This window comes from Antechinus flavipes, chromosome 2, assembly GCF_016432865.1.
Source record: "Antechinus flavipes isolate AdamAnt ecotype Samford, QLD, Australia chromosome 2, AdamAnt_v2, whole genome shotgun sequence".
In the NCBI taxonomy this organism is placed as follows: domain Eukaryota; kingdom Metazoa; phylum Chordata; class Mammalia; order Dasyuromorphia; family Dasyuridae; genus Antechinus; species Antechinus flavipes.
Window position 1 is genome coordinate 231,170,655 of NC_067399.1, and position 20,084 is coordinate 231,190,738.

At 40.8% G+C, this 20,084-nt stretch overlaps 1 protein-coding gene across 3 annotated transcripts; it reads right to left on the reverse strand.

Annotated features, from left to right (window-relative positions):
* Positions 1 to 3,215: 3,215 nt before the first annotated feature.
* On the reverse strand, positions 3,216 to 16,005 carry DBNDD2 (dysbindin domain containing 2). Of its 3 annotated transcripts, none has more exons than XM_051976476.1 (4): positions 15,945 to 16,005; positions 12,542 to 12,690; positions 9,992 to 10,138; positions 3,216 to 7,347 (listed from the first exon to the last, which is right to left on the reverse strand). In XM_051976476.1, the coding sequence occupies exons 2-4, from the start codon at positions 12,678 to 12,680 to the stop codon at positions 7,160 to 7,162; spliced, it is 474 nt and encodes a 157-aa protein (XP_051832436.1). In that variant the 5' UTR covers positions 12,681 to 12,690; positions 15,945 to 16,005; the 3' UTR covers positions 3,216 to 7,159. The 3 variants fall into 3 exon arrangements, with proteins under 3 accessions (XP_051832436.1, XP_051832435.1, XP_051832434.1); XM_051976475.1 differs by having other exon boundaries at positions 15,877 to 15,959; XM_051976474.1 differs by lacking the exon at positions 15,945 to 16,005 and adding an exon at positions 14,898 to 15,344.
* Between the last annotated feature and the right edge of the window lie 4,079 nt (positions 16,006 to 20,084).

Below are 20,084 nucleotides of genomic sequence, written 5' to 3' on the forward strand. Positions count from 1 at the left end.
GGAGGCTGGAAATCTGGAATTCCTTGTTCAGTGGATTTGTTGCTTGCCTCAGCAGACAATAGCGTAACTCCCTATGCTTTATCTGTTCAAATAGGCCATTCTGTGTCCTATCTACTGGTAACCTGAAACATAATGACTTCTACAGAGTATCAAGCTTCTGAGAGTAGGGCTGGATTTCTGAATTTCATTCATCCAGATCAAGCTCTCCCACAGGTGTCCCACAGAGCTCTGTACTGGATCTTCTCCTCCCTCAATACTACTTTACTTGTTCATTTCCTCAGCTCCCACGGATTTAATTATCTCTAGGCTCATGGGTCTCAAATCTACCTGTCCTCCCCTAATCTCTCTACTGACCTCCAATCTCACAAGTCCAGCTATCTTTCAGACATTTTAAGCCAGATGTCTAGTAGACATTAAACTGAACATGTCCAAAATAGAACTCATCTTCTCCCCTACTGCCCCCCATACACCCTTTCCCTATTGTCATAGAGCAGGGGTCCTCAAACTTTTTAAATAGGGGGCCAGTTCACTGTCCGTCAGACTGTTGGAGGGCTGGACTATAGTAAAAACAAAAATTTTGTTTTGTGGGCCTTTAAATAAAGAAACTTCATAGCCCTGGGTGAGGGGGATAAACGTCCTCAGCTGCCACAGCTGGCCCACGGGCCGTAGTTTGAGGACCCCTGTTGTAGAGGATAATAATATCCTCCCAGTCTCTTAGGCTTGCAACCTAGGAGTTATCCTGGATTCCTCACCAGCTCTTCTCCCCCAGCCTTGTCCCCATATCTAATCTGTTTCCAAGGCCTGTTGATCTCACCTTTGCAGCATCTCTTAATTTAGGCTCCCCTTATTTCTTCTGATACTCTCACCACCCTAGTGCCAACTTCCATCACCTCATGCCTGGATTATTGCAATAGCCAGCTGATGAGTCTGTTTACCTCTGTGTCTTCCCAAACCAATCCATCTAGACTGATTTTCCTAAAGCACAGATCCAGTAATGTCATCCCTTCCCTTCCACAAACTCCGGGGGCTCCCTATTTCCTCCAAAATCAAGTATAAAATATTTTCTTGGTCATTCAAGCCCTTCATAACCGAACCCTTTCCTACCTCTCCAGTCTTCTTATACCCTTACTTCTCAACAGTGACAATGACTTTTTTGATGTTCCATATGTAAAACACTCCATCTCTCCAATCCAGGTATTTTCTCTGGGTGTGCCTTATGCCTGGAAGGCTCTCCTTCCTCAGTTCCACCTATTGATTTCCTTAAATCCCAAATAAAATCCTGTGTTTTACAAGTTTTTCCCAACCTCTCTTAATCTTAGTACCTTCTATTAATTATTTCCTATTTATTTTGTATATAGCTTGTTTGTATCTATTTATTTGCATGTTCTCTCTCCATTAGATTATCTCCTTTAGAGCAGGGACTTTCTGTCTCTTTTTTTATCTCCTGTGCCTAGCACATAGTAGGTGCTTAATAAAAATTTGATTGATTGATTCCAAAGATCATTCATGAAAACAATGACAAATACACTGAGATCAAACTTCTTGTTCATTCAAAAGCCCTATTCTCAATGCTAGAGAAGAACAAATATAAAATCAACACCACAGTCTCTGCCCAGACTCTTGTGCTTAGAACTGGGGATATAATATAAAATAAGATAGTCCCTGCCCTCTCATAAAACCAAAAATAGTCAAAATCCCATCTTATTTAAAATACCTTATTCTTCTGATAATGTTCTGTAATAGCATATCATAGAAATTTGACATATTAGAAAAGTTCAAAATTAACAGGGAACTCAAAAGGAATGTAACTGCAATGTTAATGCAACACATTCTGCACACAAGAAATAGTGTACAAGAGATGCATCATGATGTAGGAAGAAAACAAGCATTTATTAAGTGTTTACTGTATACTAGTTCTGTACTAAGTACTTTACTATCATAATCTCATTTGATCCTCACAAAAACCCTGTGAGTAAAAACAAACAAATAAAAAACCCTGTGAGGTATATGCTATTATTAACCCCATTTTGTAAGTGAGGAAGCTGAGGCAGACAATGTTTAAGTGACTTGCCCAGGATCATCCACTAGTAAGTGTCTGAGACTAGATTTAAACTAATTCAGGTGGTTCTGACTGCAGACCCAGAGGTTTAGCACCAGCTAGCTTCTTGTAATAAATGCTAATTTAGCACTATCCATTGTACCACCTACCTGCCATCTAGTGGATATAATGGAAAGAGACAATAGATTTGGGGTCAGAAGACCTGGATTGGAATCCTAGTTCATCCTAGCTAAGCCATTATGGGCAAGTCACTCTTAGTCATCTGTGGACTGGGGATAATGAGCTAATAATACTCACAGGACCTACCTCATAGGGTGGGTGTAAGGAAAAGTTCTCTGTATAAAGCACTATATGCAAATAGGACATGTCAAAGACATGATAAAGTACATGTATAACTAGAAAAGGAGCCAGACCAGTCATGTTGCAAGGAAAAGGGTCAAGAATTAGGCAGCCCACATTCTGCATTGGGCCTCGGCATCTATTAAAGGAGCTGGAAGGCAGATCTGTCATGGAGGTTTTAAAGAAAGGCAAAAACAGCAATTACAAAGTATAACAAGTTACAGGGGAGCTACAACCTACTCCAGAAGAGTACTGCTGCTGATGAAATGTGTTAATACTGAAGAAGCATCCCTGCTCTTAAGGAATTTACAGTCTATTAGTATGGAGGGGTAAGATCAGGGGTTCAAAATTGAGAGAGTTGAAATTGTTCCCCAGTGGAAAAATAGTCAATAATATAGAAATAAGTTCAAATGTGTGCACATGTATAATCTGTATCAGATTGCTTGTTGTCTTGTCAGGGAAGAGATAAGGAAAGGAGGGGGAAAAATTTAGAACTCAAAATTTTACAAAAATGAATGTTGAAAACTATCTTTACATGTAAATTGGAAAAATAAAATACTATTGAATTTTTTAAAATAGTCAAAAGACAGGAATCTTTTAAAAAGCAATACAAACTATCAATAATCATCTACTGAGAATTGTGCAAATTGTGAATAATCAGAAATTAAAATTAGCTTTGAGGTGTAACCTCATACCCATAAAGCTGGCAAAGATGCTGAAAGATGGGAAAGTAGCCATATTAGCTCATTGCTGGTATACTTGTACCAACTAATCTGGAAAACAATTTGGATTTATGCAAGAAAAAGAAAGTCATTCATACTTTTTGACCCCATTTGTTGGGCCATATATTGTTATAGACAGCAATAATATACTCATATTTACAAAAAATGCTTAGAACAACATTATTGGTGATAAAAAGATGGAAAATAAATATTTACCCAACAAAAAGGAAATGACTGCATAAATTATGACATATGAATGTAATAAAAATTACTGTACCATAAGAAATGACAAATCCAAAGAATTCAGAGAAACATAGGAAGACTTTTATAAGTAATACAAACCAAAGAAGGGCCAAAAGAACTATATATACAATGACTTAAGCAAATAAAGTCAACAGAACTTTGGTCAAATACAGTTACAATGGTCAACATTAGGATCCTACTGTTAAAGTTAAATGTCACATCCTTTCTTTTGATTAACATTGATAAAATGTTATAGGGAATGTAAGGTGGTTTGAGTGTTTGTAGAAAATTTTTGGGTCAAAATGAAATATATCCAATTTTTAAAAGAAAAAAATATGTAGCAGTCCTTAACCTTTTTTTTTTTTTTTTTTTTTGCATCACTGACCCCCCCTTAGGCAATCTAATAGCCCCTACAAATTCCTTCTTAGAATAATATCTTAGAAGGAACAAGCTAATATTTGGCTAGTAGTTTGTGAAAAATAAAGTTGTAATTTTTTTTTTATCCAAGTACATATATTTCCTAAAACTATCCATAGACTCCTTGAAAGTAGTTAAGTAGGCCCAAGGTTAAGCATCCCTGAGAGGGTAAAGTCCCTTCCAGCCCTTAATGCTTTGATCCTGGTTAATTGCTAACTGGTGGAAAAGAGAACACTGGAAACTCAGTATAATCCTTTACTCATCAAAACATGGGTTGTTTTGAAAGACAATAAATCCCAATTGAAAGGACAACAAATTGTCTCCCTTGCCCTGACCCTGAGATCTGTGTGAGAGTAAAAATCCTGGGTAGCTGATTTCCTCCCCTCATATTAATTTCTTGCACTTTCAGATTATAGTTACCTCCCTCTCTCTATTTTCCTCCAAGTAGTGGCTCATCTTTCTTCTTCCAAACCTAAGGACTGTTGTGAGGATCACCAAACTCCTGCCTCTCACTGGGTGCCAGGAATTTGGGAAGAACTGTCATCCAACCCTACAAAACTGCAAAATACAAAAGATCAGCCATGGCTGGAGGTGACAGGGGTGAGGGAAGCTGGGTAGGACCTGGACTCAATGCCCCATGAAATCATTCCAAACCATCCTGTCCCTGGGAGAGCATTATGTGGTCTAGAAACCCAGGCTGGACGAGGCACAAGGAAGCTCTTGATGGGAAGCCAAGCCCTTGTGGTTTGGCACAGGATAAGCCCATTGTCCCTGGCCAGGAAGTGGGTGACAGTTTGAGCCACCCCAGGGTCTGATCTCAGCTAAGACCAGAATCCTCTCTCTGGTTTCCAAGGGCTACCCAATCAGCTCAGGGTAGAGACGCCCTTTGGCAACACTAAATAGAAGAGCTTCTCATAGGAATTTAGTTCCTCATAGGAACTTAGAGCTAGAAGGAAACCCGGAGGTATGAATCTAGAAGGCATCATGGGTAGAAGAAAAAAAAAAGCACTAAACTTGGAAACCTGGGTTCAAGTTTCAATTCTTAGACTTAATAATTGCTTGATATTGGGCAAGTCAACTTCCTCTCTATAAGGCCTCAGTTTCTAACTGGGGGGAAAAAAGGATATTGAAGTAAATAATTTCTAAGGTTTTTTCTAGCTCTAGCACTGTGAGTCTGTGATCTAAACCAGCTTTTTCCCAAAACATCACAATATTGAAATACTTCTAATACTGGGGAACTCATTCTTTTCTAAGATGGCCTCTTGAATGTCTGGATTTTTTTTTTTTTTCTAATTTAGAAACAAAAATCTGCCTGACACTTCCATTTGATCTTGTTTTTGTCCTTTGGGATCAATTACTAACTACAAATCAATAATCAACTGCTCCCCTCCCTACAGCCAATCTTTCACCAGGTGTGTTTTAGCTTCTCTTGCCCAGACCTGGGATTTCTTCTTCATCGACATCAGCATGACTAGCATTTACATAATGCCTACTATTTGCACTATGGTAAGGACTTATTTTTAAACAAATATCTCATTTGGTCCTCAGAACCATCCTAGGAGATAGGTGCCATTATTATCTCATTTTACAGTTAAGCAGGCAGAAGTTAAGTTACTTGCCCAGGGTCACATAGCTAGATGTCATATTTGACCTCCTGATTCCAGGTCCAGCATTTTGTGCACTATAGTATCACGTGCCTACTAACTGGTACAGCCATTCTTCCCATTGATGCAGACCAATTTATAACTTAGCAATTTACCTGTAGCACCAGCAAGTTATTGATTTGCCTGAGGCCATATAGGGAGTATGTATCAGAAGCATGATTGGAATCCAAGTCTCTGAACTCCAAACTCTCTCTCTCATGCTTCCTAAAATGTGACCTCCTAAACTAGTCATAATACTCCAAGAGGGTTCTAATGACTGCACAAAGCATGAAGGTTACCTCCTTTGCACTAGAATCTCAATTGATTCTATAAACCCAACAACATTTCCATATCACCAGGGAGTCACTGAGATGCTGTTACCCGGATACACACACACACTCACTCTCACTCAGAAGGCTAATGATAGCATTTGCCTGCTGGAATCAAAAGGTTTATTAACCCATGGTCTGCTGTGGCCGCAGCCCAGACATGCTGGTCTCTGGCCCTCCACAGTGGAAACCTCACGGACAATGGTGGGGGGAAACATCAAAGCTGAGCCGGGGAGCAGAAGCAGGGTGGCACTGGGTGCAGGGCAAACTACTACCTGTCTGGGACAAGGTACACCTCTATTTCTACCCGAGTAGCTTGGGACAAGTCACTCTAATGGTTTTGGGATTCAATTTCTCCATCTGTAAAATGAAGGAATTGGGCTAGATGATCTAAGATTCCTTTCAGTTGTTAATCCTATAATTATATGGTCCTAGTCAGACCACAGGCGCTGGCCCTGCTGTGAGCCTAGTGATGAAGCAATGAGTGATCAGGTTTGAGAGGAGATATTGCTAAAGTGCACCCTAAAGCTTTGTCTCTCTTGCAGGGAGATCTGGGGCCAAGAAAAACACAACTGCAGACCCTGCCAATAGTGGGGGCAGCCACTGACCCTTTGGCTGCACAGTAGATGGTCTCAGCACCGAGGTTTGGTGGTTGGGGACAAGGGAGCTGGGTCCCAACCTTCCTGGAGCCAGGAGGGGCTACTAAGTTTTATCCAAACACATCCACCACCCCCCCCCCCCATAGACAGTGGGTAGCTGTGGGGCCTCACGCTGAGCCCGAGAGGCTTAGTTTCTTCAGGGTAAGGGAAGGCCTGTAGATAAGACTAGGAAATGACCATCCTGGACCCCAGTGACTGTGCTTGAAAAGAGAAAAAAAGTCAAGCGGGATGGTTTGGGAGAGCTTCTCAGTATGTAAATAAAGTGAGAAGATTACTAGAGCATAACAGTGGGAAAAATGAGAAAGCAGGATAGTTGATATGCCATTTCAAGAAGGAAAGGAAAGGAGGCTGGTTTGTGTAGCATTTCACGGAGAGAAGGAAGGAAGGGGGCTGGTATATTTACATCCCCGAGCCCTCTTGGTCAAGTCCACTAACAAAAGGTGGATGGTTTTCCGGCCCTTCGGAAATGTGCTGTAAATGGTGTCCCACCTTACCTTCCACCTCTCCCCACATCTCCCTAGTTCATTTGTTGCCTACGTAGGTCAGGAGTAGATATGTGCAGTGGACGCTGGCAAGCATTAGCAACAAGCAGGAGTTAATGTCTGAAAGATTTGTAGTCTTCTCCCTCTAGTGCCAACTGCTCGGGAAGGCTCTGGCCTTCTCCCCAAAGGCTCCTAGCAGGGGCTGGGGTTCCTCACTAAGGTGTGACCAGTCCCCATGTAGTTCAGTCCAAAGGAAGTCCCCACTGCTAGCTGCAGGCTGCAGGTTCTGCGCCACCATCCTCCTCATCAGACTGAGCCAAAGGTGTGTCCACACCATCTCCAATCAGGTCTGGGCTATTAAGTTCAGTGGAAGAAGAGGAAGAGGAGGTCCTTGACATGGTCCTGTCTGATGGGGGCCTCTGTAGGTTCAGTTCCTCCGGACGGTCATCCACACCTGACCAAAGACAAGCACTGGTGAGTGGCTAGGCAGGGCGAGGCAAGACCTAGGAGGATTTGGTTTCCTAATGGTGTGATATAAAGGGTTCCAACTGGGCAGTGCCCCCTCCCCACCTAGGGCTTCATGGGGATCAGCATAAATCATACATCGTAGGATACTCTGCCCAGCCCTGGAATCAAAAGAATCTAAATTCAAATCCAGCCTCAGACACTAACTATGTAATCCTGGACAAATCTCTTGACCCTGATTGCTTCTTTAAAAAAACAAAAAATTAAATCGGCCAATTATACAGTGCACAATTCTTACCCCCTAGTAATAGGATTCTTAACCTTTTTTGTATCATGCTCCCTTTGGATAATCTAGTAAAGTCTGTGGATCCCTTCACGGAATGATGTTTTTAAATGCATAAAATAAATGCATAGAATTACAAAAGAAATCAATTATCCTAAAACACAGTTATCACAAAATCAAGAATTAAGAACTCCTGCCTTAGAACATGATTATGCTAGGTTTTTCTCCCACAAGTTTACTCATTATATTGGTTTAGTGAAAAAAGCTATGAAGTTGGGAGTGGGTACCAGTTCCGATATTAGTTACATACCTCTGTGACCTTCAGGGAATCACTTCCCATCACTAGCTCTACCCTGTAAAATCAAAGGGTTGAACTAGAGACTCTACATTTAAGTCTGACATTTTATGGCTCGTGTTCTTCAGCAAGTCCTCTCTTTTCAGCTCTGATATTTTGGAATTCTAGGAAACTAGGTTAAATTGAATCCCAAGAGCAAGAGGGGGAAGAGGAGACTGTTGCCTGAGTGATAACAGGAGGAGAAGACTGGGAGTCCTCGCCATGTCAGTAATTGTATTTGCTAATTGTATCCCGCTTCCTTCTCTTTCTAGTCCTCCTCCTCCTCCTCCTCCTCCAGGCCTGAGTCACAGAGCCAGCTGCCTGCTTTCTGCAGCAGGTGGGGCCTCACAAGGGGTGGAGGTGGTTCCAGCGCCATTCTGCCACTGCCAGGAAAGGAGGGTTGCCAAAAAAAGCCTCCCCAACACAGGTGCCAGGCCGCTCAAAATTCTCATTAGAGCTTCATTCTTGGGTTCCTCTCCCTGAGGACATCTTGAGTGTGCTGAGGTTGAGCCAGCCCCTCTGGGTCCTAGGCCAGACTGCCACTTACCCTCCGTATCACCTTGGACAAGTAATTTTCTTCCTTCTAAATAAAATAAGGGGGTTGATCTCTAAGGCCTTTTTTAGCTCTGACACAAGATGCCTATTTCAGGTCAATCCTTCAGATTTGTAGGAGAACCATCATTTGGCTTGGTAGGTGTTCATTCCCTAATATAACCTTATTCTACATGGAGAAAGTACCAAGGGCAATGGACAACAAACTAGAGCTGCAGCCAAGAAGACACACCGCTGTCCCTGCCAGCTGCCTCTTTTCTCTATACTGCCCAATCTGGCTCTGTAATTAGCAGGGCTGGAGGAAGGGTGGAGGGAGGGCTGGCCATCTGTTTATTTTACAATTAACTAAGGGCAAAGGGGCCTTTTCCTGAAAATTTGGCAAGGGAAAAACCAAAATTTTTAGCAATGCTGACACACACTACCTCCCTTACTCTCATTGTCTCCAGTCCTGCTCCTTCCCAAAGCTTGACCCCCCCAGCCCAGTGAGGGAGGTGGAAAGAGATAGCTGCTACTGGTCACTACCTGAGCACCAGAATAACCGGTAGCACCACACACTGGAGAGCTGGGAGGCATGAGTCAACCGGTCCTAGTGAATGTTGCACTGTCCCAACAAATGGGAATTTAGCTTCTACCTGAAACTCTCCAGGGAGAGGGAGCTTCCAATTGGACCGAACTTTCTCAGTGAAATAATAGATGGGAATAATAGATGATAATGATCATAATAACAATAATAATCATCATCAGAAAGATTTAATATTAGCAACATCCTTTACAAATATTATGTCATTTTAAGTTCACAACAAGTGTGGGAGGCAGGTACTATTATTATTATTTCCAGTTTACAGAGGGAAAAAGCAGGCAGAGGTTAAGGGCTTACCCAGAGTCACATTCACTAGGAAATGTATGAGTCCCAATTTCAAATGGGTTGCTTTCTAGATCTAGGGTTCTATCCATCTAGCTACCTCTAAGAAACTGACTAGCCCATCTAAATAGGAAACTCTTTTAGGATTGTGGGATTCAGAGTTGGAAAGGTATTTAAAGATCAACGAGTCCAATTCCCTCCTTTTAAATGAAGGAAACTGAGGCAGAGAGGTTAAGTGACAGCCCTAAGCTCCAGAGACAAGAAATCACAGTAGAGCAAGGTTCAAACTCAATGCTCTTGTTATAAACCATTTCCCTTCCTTTTAAATGAAGGAAACTGAGGCAGAGAGGCTAAGTGGAAATCACAGTACAGCAAGGATTCAAACTCAATCCTCTTGCTATAAACAATATGCTTTCTCTCCTGGGACCACAAAGAACAAGTATGTTGTATCTTCCCTGTAATGATTCCTCAGCTACCGGAAGACAGCTATCATTACTGCTCCACCCCTCTAAGTATTATCTTCTCCAAACTAAACATCTTCATGTCCTGTCACTGCAGATTCCTTAGGAGGAAGCCACAGACCCTGAGGACAGAAGACATACCAGATATGGTGGGTGGTTGTGGAGTTGGTGGGAGCTCCTCACAGGGTAAGAACACATCTGAGGTATCTGGGTCCCCAAAATCAATCAATTCAGCCTGCTCCAGAGTATCCACATTCACTTCCATAGAAGAAATGCTGCCTATGGGAGCTAGGAAAAGAAATAAGTGAGTTAGCATTGAGGATCCAATAATTCTACTGTGCCCAAAAGAAATCAACTCTGTAGCCCAGATTCTTCTTATCACACCAGTCCAAGCCACCCCCTGTTAAAAAGGGTTCAGCTGCATCATGTACTCCATCAGGAGACAGAAGACATGGGTTGGACTTTGGGCTCTCCCACTGACTCACTGTGTGACTACATCTCTTTGGGTCTCTGTCTCATTATCTCTAAAATGGGAGTATTAACACAATTTACTCATAGGGTTGCTATATAGATAAATTTAGATAATTCATGATAATTTAAACTGTTCTATAAACAAAATTTGCTTTGTATAACAACAAAATGCTGCAGAAATGTCAGCAATTATTATTAGATATAGGTTTATTTTATTAAAGATTGCAACTTCATATACTAAAGAGAGTTAAAAGACATAGGAGCTTTTATATGTTTATCATGTAATGTAAGAATAAGTAGCTGCATTAATAACAACAATAACTCACATTTCTGTATAGTGTTTCTTTGTTCACAAACTGTTGTCCTCACAACCTCATGAGGAAGGTAATATTCCTGTCCCTGTTTTAAATGGGTATAAGAAAACTAAAGGAAAGTGAACTGCCCAAGCCTTTGGGGCTGAACAAGTATCAGATTTTGTATTATATGGTATATTTTCTGTTATTTGTTTTGCTTTGTCCCATACTCCACTGTAAGCTTCGTGAGGGCAGAAAGAGTTTTATGTAAACTCTGGCTCTCTCCCAGCACCTTGGACAGTGCAGTGCTACACAATTGTTTAAAGACTACAGAAAGTAACCTTCCTTTGTCTTTGTAATTCTAAGGGGACTTTGGAATTGCTCCAGAAGGGAATCAAATGCAGGGAAGGAGTGGATCAGAAAAACAAGGAGAATCCAGGAAAGATGCCAAAGATAGTTCTTTTCATTCAATATATGCATGTTAACAAATGTTTGTTGAACTGAACTACCTCAGGGGGGTATGGAACCGAGCCACTCTCTAGGACACTGGGGAATCAGAAATAGCGGTTCAATTCTATCCAACAAAAGATTTATTAAATAACTGCTCAACACAGAGTCTTTTGCCCTGTGCTAAGGATACAATGATGAAATAAGTAAAAATCCATACCTTCATGTTGCTTACATTCTCATGGGAAGTGTTGTAGTGTATAAGTAACTAAAATAGCTACTCCCATAAACTTATTAAGTACACAGGGATTTGTGTGTGAGAGAGAAAGAGAGACAGAAAGAAAGAGAAAGAGACAGAGACAGAGACAGAGAGACACTCACAGAGAGATTTGTAATCTGAGAGATATGAGGTTATAAGGATAAGTTCCAGTTAGAAGGCTGGGAAGGTATGAAGAAGAGGCAGCACCTGAGTTGGCTCCTAAAAAAAAGATTCTAACAGATAAATGTATAGAGTCTATTACAGGCATGGGGATCAGTGAGCATAAATTCAAGAATAAAGACATCCAGTTTGGTCAGAGAAAGCACAAAATTAAGCTCCAGGAAGTAATGTTGGACAAGGGTCTTGGTATCAAGATTGTGGAGGGTCATAACAAGCTGATGAACTGATCCTTTTCTAGGCAGTTGGAAAGAGTTTTAATTCTTTTAAGGGTAAGAGGCTAAAGAAGATCCTAATGTAGAATCTTCAGAAGCCAAATGAGATCATGAATGGGAGGCTTTCAGGGTTGACCAAGGCCCTGCCTCCAGTCTCTCCCCAGTCTTCATTCAACTACCAAGGGGATCTTACTATAAAGTACAGGTCTACCCATGTCACTCCTATTCCATAAACATCAGTGGCTATCACCTCTAAAATCTTCTATTTGGCTTTTATAGTTCTGGGTCCCTTTCTACTTTTCTTACATTTTATTTCCCTCTACCTACACTATGATCCAGAAATACTGGTCTTCTTGCTATTATTCAAATTCCACACCTCATTTTCCAACCCCAAGTCTTTTCAAAGGATAGCCATATGCTGTGAATGCTCTATTTCCTTATCTTCCTCCAGGCTTCCCTAGCTTCCTTCAAGATTGAACTAAAACCTCACCTTCTACCAAGGACTTTTCTGGTCCTCTCCTTCCCATAATTCCTTTCTTCTGAGATTCCTATCTTCTATTTATACTATACATATCTCATAAGCATATAGTTGTTCCCATGCTGTCACCTCCACTAGAATATCAGCTTCTTGAAGACAAGGATTGTTTGGGGCTTTTTTTTTTTTTTTTTTTAAGATCCCCATTGTACAACACAGTTCCTGGAACATAGTGTATGTTTAGTAAATGTCTATTGATGGGTACCACATTGGCTTGCTATCTAGTGAGTGTTGTGGTCATTTCCTTCCCCCATATCAAGATGATACACTCCAACCCCAACTAGCTATGCTCACGTCTCCGGGACTCGAGGTGAAGATGTGATAGAGGGAAGAAGAATTCGGAGTCTTGCTGGAAAACTTCTTCAAAGAACTTCTGTCGATCTCGAAGACGGAGCTGCTGCCGGTCCAAGGCTCCACGGGAATTGGGTTCCATGATGGCTTCTCTAGGGTTAAAAAGAAGATTAAGCTCTTCAAAGTCAGGAGACAACATGTTGTGATGAAGAGAGCAATGGACTGGGAGCCAAGTGACCTGGGGGTCTTGGTTCAGGCTCTGCCATTAATTTCCTGTATGATGTTAGGCAAGTCCCTGGGTCTCAACTTTCTTATCTTTCAAATAAGGGCATTGTAGATGATCTCTAAAGTTTCTTCTAGTTTTGGCATTCCAATTTATATGACTCCAAAGCATGGTCATATACAGAAAAACTAGACATGTGACTTAATCTTATGCTTCAGTCCCCATAGCACCCAGCCTCCATGGAGCCACATGGCTCCAACCTACATCTCTCTATCCTCACTTGATTTCCCTTCCTAGTCTATTTCTCTCTATCTCTATCCCTTCAGACACATACAATCTATCCTTCCCTACTGAAGCTGACTTGTGCATCCACAAAAGAGATGCTTGTCCCAGGCACCACTTGGGGGAAACTGGCTCTGTAGAAGAAGCTGTTCCCTATCAGGGGAATCCTGCCAAATGCTAGAGTGAAATGTAAGGGTTGGTTCAGCCTGGATGAACAGGACCAGGGCAAAAAGCCCTGAAAGACCTTGTTCACATTAGCAAGGTCAGAACATGAGAAGGAAATGAAGAACCTGAACATGGATTGAGTACTCCTTACATGTTTCCTCAAAAGGAATAATTTGGTCTGAGCTTTGGATATTGCAAATTCAGAACTTTCTGGATGCCAACGGCGAGCTGACGTTTATAGAATAGATCAATTTCAGCATTTGTTAAGCTTTGGTTTATTCATTTGTAAAATGAAGATATTTACTATCTGTGAGGATATCATTTTATATGCTATAAATGGCTCCATAAATGTGAACTGTTATTACAGAATATTAAAACTACAAAATAGACCTTAGAACACAGAATATTAGCACACAGAACTATTGAATCTATTATGTTAGAGCCAGAAGAGATTTAGCATTAACATACATGTCAGAGACAAAAGGGAGTTTAGAGATTAACTGGCTCCCTGTCCCTTTACAGAGGGGGAAACTTGAGTTATAGGGAATTATAGTCACTATCATGAAACTACTGACAGAGTAAATTACCTGAGCTTGGAGATGAAAAGGAACTAGGGAAATGAATTCTAAGTTCAATTCTCCTGATTTCTCTTGGTACCTTCTTATAGTTAAGAGACTTTTGAATATTAAATATCAGAGCTGGAAGGTACATTCTGTCTTTGAAGAGGGACACAGAATAGTATTCCCCCTATACATGCGGTTTCCTCTAAAAACAGTTCTGATTCTCTATCCCTGATCCTAGAATGCGGACACACCCTTTCTCAGCCTAAGTCCCTCTAGTTTATCTACTTATCGCTTTAAACAGTCAGGTCACCAGCCCATATGATGAGATCAACAGGACCTAGGGGTCTCAGGAGTCTAGGTGGAACCCAGTCAGGGAGGGTGGGACCCCGGAATATGGAGCTGGCAAGGGTGTAGAGGAAGTCACAGTGGGGCGGGAGATTTGGCAGCAGAGAAAGGTTGGGGACAGGGAGAACTGCTGTGACTAGGATCCCTGGGAAAAGCTCTTAGAGCAGCCGCCCAGGTCATCCAGCTAAAAATACTCCTGAGCCCAACAGGGGCACTAGTTGGGGGTGGGGTGGGGGTGGAAGAAGAAAGGGAAGGGGCTGAACTGGGTCTAGGAACCCCCTCCTAATAATCCTTTCCCACCATCCCCGTCACCCCTCCCAGGGGACTTCAAACCAGTGGGACTGTAGGAATGACGATACAGCGCAGGGCGGGAGAGGAGGTAGGAAAAAGGAAAGGAGGAGAAGGAGGAGGGGGGAGATGATAGGTAGAAAGCCTTGTTTACTGGTCTTGGGGGAGGCGCGCATGACTGGAGGGAGAGAAGGAAATGCGGACGGCGCTCTAGGGGACAGGGAAGGGGATGAAATCCAGAGATCCAGAGCCAGGGACCGCGAGGTCTCTTTCTCTCTCCTCCCCCACCCACGAATCCCAAAAGGCTTCCGACAGAGCAAGAGCTAAAGAATTTCCCTAAAAAAGGAAAAGGCGCGGAGTGGCTGGGGGAGGGGGAAAGCAAGACACTAAGGAGATAGCTTCCTGCTTGACCCTCAGCTACCCGGGTGGGCCTTCCCTGTCCATTCTTCTTCGCACCCAGGGCGCACCTGTCCTTAACGGGGCTCCCTCCTACCTGCCTGGCAGCCCCTGTTTCAGTCCCCAAGCGGCCTCGGCTTCCCGATGAATCCGAGGAGACGCTTCGGGGGCAGCTGGCTCCGAAGGAACACTGCGCGTGTGCGCTCGCCCGCCCGGTGTGAGCAGTTCCGACGGGGCGGCGGCCGCGTGGGCGTGAGAGCAAGCCGGCCCGTCAGGCGGGGTGTGGCTGTGGCGGAGACAGCTACCCACGCTCCGCCCGTCCGGCGGCGTCGCCTAGGGCTCACTGTGGACTGGCCCAGGGAGAGTGAACTAGGAAGAGGCAGGCGGCGGAAGTGGGGTTGGAGGGAGATGGAGTGTCCCAGTGGTCTAGGTATTTGGGATCCCCACTCTCACGATAGGAGCTTCTTGCAGATTTAGCTTCCCGAAGGGACGCAACTCAACATAAGCATATGTGTTGAGAAGAAAGGAAAAAAAAGTTAGATGCACAATTAATCTTTTTCTAACCTTCAAACAAATTGGTATCCCAAGCACAATTGACACGCCTAACAGTTTGCCTTACTTTGGATACGCAAGCATTGCAGATCTCCTTTGCATTCATCAGATAAGATACACACGTTCTCCCTGGAACATGCACATTTGGGTTAATAATGTGCATTTCTCAATATTGCTTTAAATGTTTACAAAGCACTCTTCCCATGGTAACTCAGTGAGCCAAGGATACATAATACACACATACCCATAGCAACCCTATTCACGCGCAGACATTAAGATAAAATGATTTCCCATATAGACCATCAGAAACACTGTTGCACTCACCCAGAATCTCCTTAGTAAATAGACACACAGACACGCACACATTTCCATGTACACACAGACTCACTCATTTACACATGGTCTTTTTGCACATCAACGTTAGAAGGCACTAAAAGATGGGAGCTGGAACTGAAGGAGTTCACAGTGTGTTACCAGAGTTTTGAAGGGAACATGTTAAGATCCGTGACCCCGCCTCCCCTTACCCATTATTAGATTACAGGTGCACAGTTGCCCTGAAGCTGGGTCACATACTCCTCTCTCTAAGACTCACCAGACCGCTTCCCACTCGGGTCTCCGACCGACTTTGCGAATGTACTGTATAAAGAGGAAGCCTGAGCCAGGGCGGAGTCTCCTGGGGAAGGCAGAGAGGCGGTGTCTAAACCCATCCAGAGCCGATTTCCACAGTTGGCCTCAGAGCTCTCAATAATTCAGGGACCGAGAGAGGGCACTGTGGAAGGAGCTAAGGAAGCAAGGCCTGTAGATGACAGATGGGAAACAGTATTAGAATATCACAGCTGGGACTTTGGCGATCATCTAATCATATAATTAAAGACCTCGGAGACTGGAAAAGGCTTTAGAGGTCATCTAGTCCAATCTCCTCATTTTAAAGGGAAGGAAACTGAACACTTTAGGGGAAGTCATTTGCCCAAAGATGGCAGAGCAGCAAGTAAGTGGTCGAGCTGGGAGGAGAATCAAGAGTCTTAAATTGAAAGGATTGTCTCCTTTCCCCAGGAAAAAGTTATATTTTCTTTTTAATTTTTCTATTAAAAAATAGATTTCCATTTTCTAAATATATGTAAAGATAGTTTTCAACATTCACTCTTGCAAAACCTTGTGTTTCAAATTTTTTCTCTCTCCTTTCCTCCCTACTCTCTCACCTAGACAGCAAGTAGTCCAATATATATGTTAAACGTGCAATTCTTCTATACATATTTCCACATTTATCATGCTTCACAAGAAAAATCAGATCAAAATGGGAAAAATGAGAAAAAAAACAAAAAGCAAGCAAACAACAACAGCAAAGGAGAAAATATTTTATGATCCACACTCAGTCCCCACAGTCCTCTCTCTAGATTCAGATGGCTCGCTCCATCACAAGTCTATTGGAATTGGCCGGAATCACCTCTTTGTTGAAAAGAGCCATACAGGACAAGGTTCTTAACACAGGATTCTGTGAATAGACTTCAGGGGGTCTGTGAACTTGGAAAGAAAAAATTACATCTTTATTTTCACTCATTTCTAACTGAAAAATAACATTCCTTCAAATAATTTAAAAAACATTATTCTGAGATTGAGTTCACAGGCTTCATCAGATTGCCAAAGAAGTCCACCACACAAAAAAAGATGAAGAAATCTTAGAGAAATTTACAGATTTAAGACCTTAGAAATAATGTAGTCATAGAACTCCTTTTCAGAGCTAGATTAGAGCTGGAAGGGACCTTTATTTTTTTTTTAATTTAATTTTATTTAATAATAACTTTGTATTGACAGAATCCATGCCAGGATAATTTTTACACAACATTATCCCTTGCAATCACTTATGTTTCGTTTTTTCCCCTCCCTCCCTCCTCCCCCCCCCCAAAATGGCAAGCAGTCCTATATATGTTAAATATGTTGCAGTATATCCTAGATACAATACATATTTGCAGAACCGAACAGTTCTCCCGCTGCACAGGGAGAATTGGATTCAGAAGGTAAAAATAACTCGGGAAGAAAATCAAAAATGCAAATAGTTCACATTCATTTCCCAGTATTCCTGGAAGGGACCTTTAAAACCATCGGATTCAACCCTCTCCTTTTACAAATGTGGACATTTAAACGCAGTAGGGTAGTGACAGTCCAGTTATACAGTGAGTTAGAGGCAGAGCCAGACCTGAAGTGTTGGTGTTTACACTTCCAGAGCAACATACTACATATACTTAGGTAATATATAATATAATTAACATAATATAACAGTATAACAGGGCAATGTCTGAACCAACTGTTCTTATTATCTTAGTAAATATTTATTTATAAAATACCTGTATGTATATATTTCTGTGTGAAATATATGTGTATATGTTAAATGTGTTTATATATGTGTATATATCTCTATATATTATATGCATTATCAGTCAATATACTTTTATCAAATGCTTATTGTGTTCCAGTTACTGTTCAGGGAGTACAAAGACAGGCAAAAAAGACCAACCCTGCTCTCTAGAAGCTCCAAGTCTAGATTGTGTGTGTGTGTGTGTGTGTGTGTGTGTGTGTGTGTGTGTAATGTTTGTATAGAAAAAGGGACTTTTTTTTTAATAAAAGGGAAAAGTCACAAAAAATACACCAAAAAACGTGAAAATAATGTTTCAACTTGCATTCATACTCCATAGTTCTTTCTGTGGATGTTGATAGTATTTTCCATCATGGATCTTTTGAAATTGTTTTGGATCATTGTGTTTTAAGAAGAACTAAGCCAATCATAATTGATCATTGCATAGTATTAATATTAGCTGTGTAGAATGTTCACCTGGTTCTGCTTACTTCACTCAGAATCATTTTATATGTCTTTCCAAGTATTTTTTGAAACCTATCTGCTCACTTCTTATAGTACAATAGTGTTCCCTTACATTCATATAATACAACTTATTCAGCCATTCCTCAATTGATGAGTATTCCCTCGATTTCCAATTTTTTTGCCCCCACAAAAAGAACTACTATAAATATTTTTGCACATATAGGTCATTTCCCCTTTTTTATCATCATAAAAATGGGATACAAAACTAGTAATGGTATTGCTGGATCAAAGGGAGTAGACAGTTTAATTACTCTTTGGCATGGTTCCAAATTCTACACAATAGTTGAATCAGTTCATAATTCCATCACCAATGTACCAGTATTCCAGCTTTCCACATCTTCTTCAACATTTATCATTTTCCTTTTCTATCATTTTACCAATCTGATAGGTGTGAAGGGGTACCCCAGAATTGTTTTGATTTGTATTTCTCTATTCAACAGTGATTTAGAAAATTTTTTCATGTGACTTTAGATAGCTTTAATTTCTTCATCTAAAAACTGCCTGTTCATATCCTCTGAACATTTATCAGTTGGGGAATGACTTATATTTTTATAAATTTGATTCAGTTATTTATATGTTTGATAAATGAAGTCTTTATCAGAAATACTGGCTATAAAAATTGTGTCCTAGCTTTATTTTTGCAAAACCTTTTTAACTTCATGTAATCAAAATTATCCATTTTGCATTTATAATATTCTTTATCTCTTGTTTTATCCTAAATTCTTCTCTTCTCCATAGATCTGATAGGTAAACTATTCCTTGCTCTCCTACTTCATTTATGGCATCACCTTTTATGTCTAAATCATGTATCCATTTTGACCTTAACCTGATATATGGTGTGAATGTTTATGCCCAGTTTCTGCCATACTATTTTCTAGTTTTCCCATTAGTTTTTTTTTAATAACGAGTTCTTATTCCAAAATATGGAGTCTTTGAGTTTATCAAACAGTAGATTACTATAGTCATTGACTACTGTGTCTTGTGTACCTAACCTATTCCACTGATTGACCATTCTATTTCTTAGCCATTACCAAATAGGTTTGGTGATTGCCACTTTATAATATAGTTTTAGATCTGGTGCAACTAGCCCAACTTTCTTTACATTTTAATTCCCTCTATATTCTTAACCTTTCATTCTTCCAGATGAATTTTATTCTTATTTCTTTCAGCTCTATAAAATAATTTTTAGTAGTTTGATTGGTATGGCACTGAATAAGTAAATTAATTTAGAGAGAACAGTCATTTTTATTATATTAGTTCTGACTACTCATGAGCAACTGATATTTTCCCCATTGTTTATATCTGACTTTATTTGTGTGAAAAGTGTTTTAAAAGTATATTTATATAGTTTTTGGGTTTTGCTTGACAAGTAGACTCCCAAATATTTTATATTGTCTACTATTATTTTAAATGGAATTTCTCTTCCTATCTTTTGCTGCTGAACTTTATTGGTAACAAACAGAAATGCTGATTTATGTGGGTTTATTTTATATCCTGTTGCTTTGTTGTTAATTATTTCCAGAAGCTGTTAAGTTAATTCTTTAGGAATTAACTAAATTAAGAAATCTCTCATATTCTTTGCAAAGAGCATAGCTTTTGACTCTTCATTGTCTATTTTAATTCCTTCAACTTTTTTTTTTCTCTTACTGCTAATGCTAAAATTTCTAATACAATGTTGAATGATAGTGGTGATCTTTGTTCCACTCTGATCTCATTAGAAAAACTTCTAGCTTATCCCCATTATAGATAATGCTTACTGGTAGTTTTAGATAGATACTGCTTGTCTTTTTAAGGAAAGCTCAATTCCTATGCTCTTTAATGTTTTCAATAAGAATCTGTACTATGTTTCCTTCATCT

What these genes read in the sequence shown, in the direction of transcription:
- DBNDD2 (XM_051976476.1), bottom strand. Translation starts at nt 12,680, where the DNA reads ATGGAACCCAATTCCCGTGGAGCCTTGGACCGGCAGCAGCTCCGTCTT. An exon ending in TCACCTCGAGTCCCGGAGAC is followed by an intron (nt 10,139 to 12,541) that starts GTGAGCATAGCT and finishes TTCTTTTCCTAG; the next exon opens with CTCCCATAGGCAGCATTTCT. An exon ending in ACAACCACCCACCATATCTG is followed by an intron (nt 7,348 to 9,991) that starts GTATGTCTTCTG and finishes GTCTTTGGTCAG; the next exon opens with GTGTGGATGACCGTCCGGAG.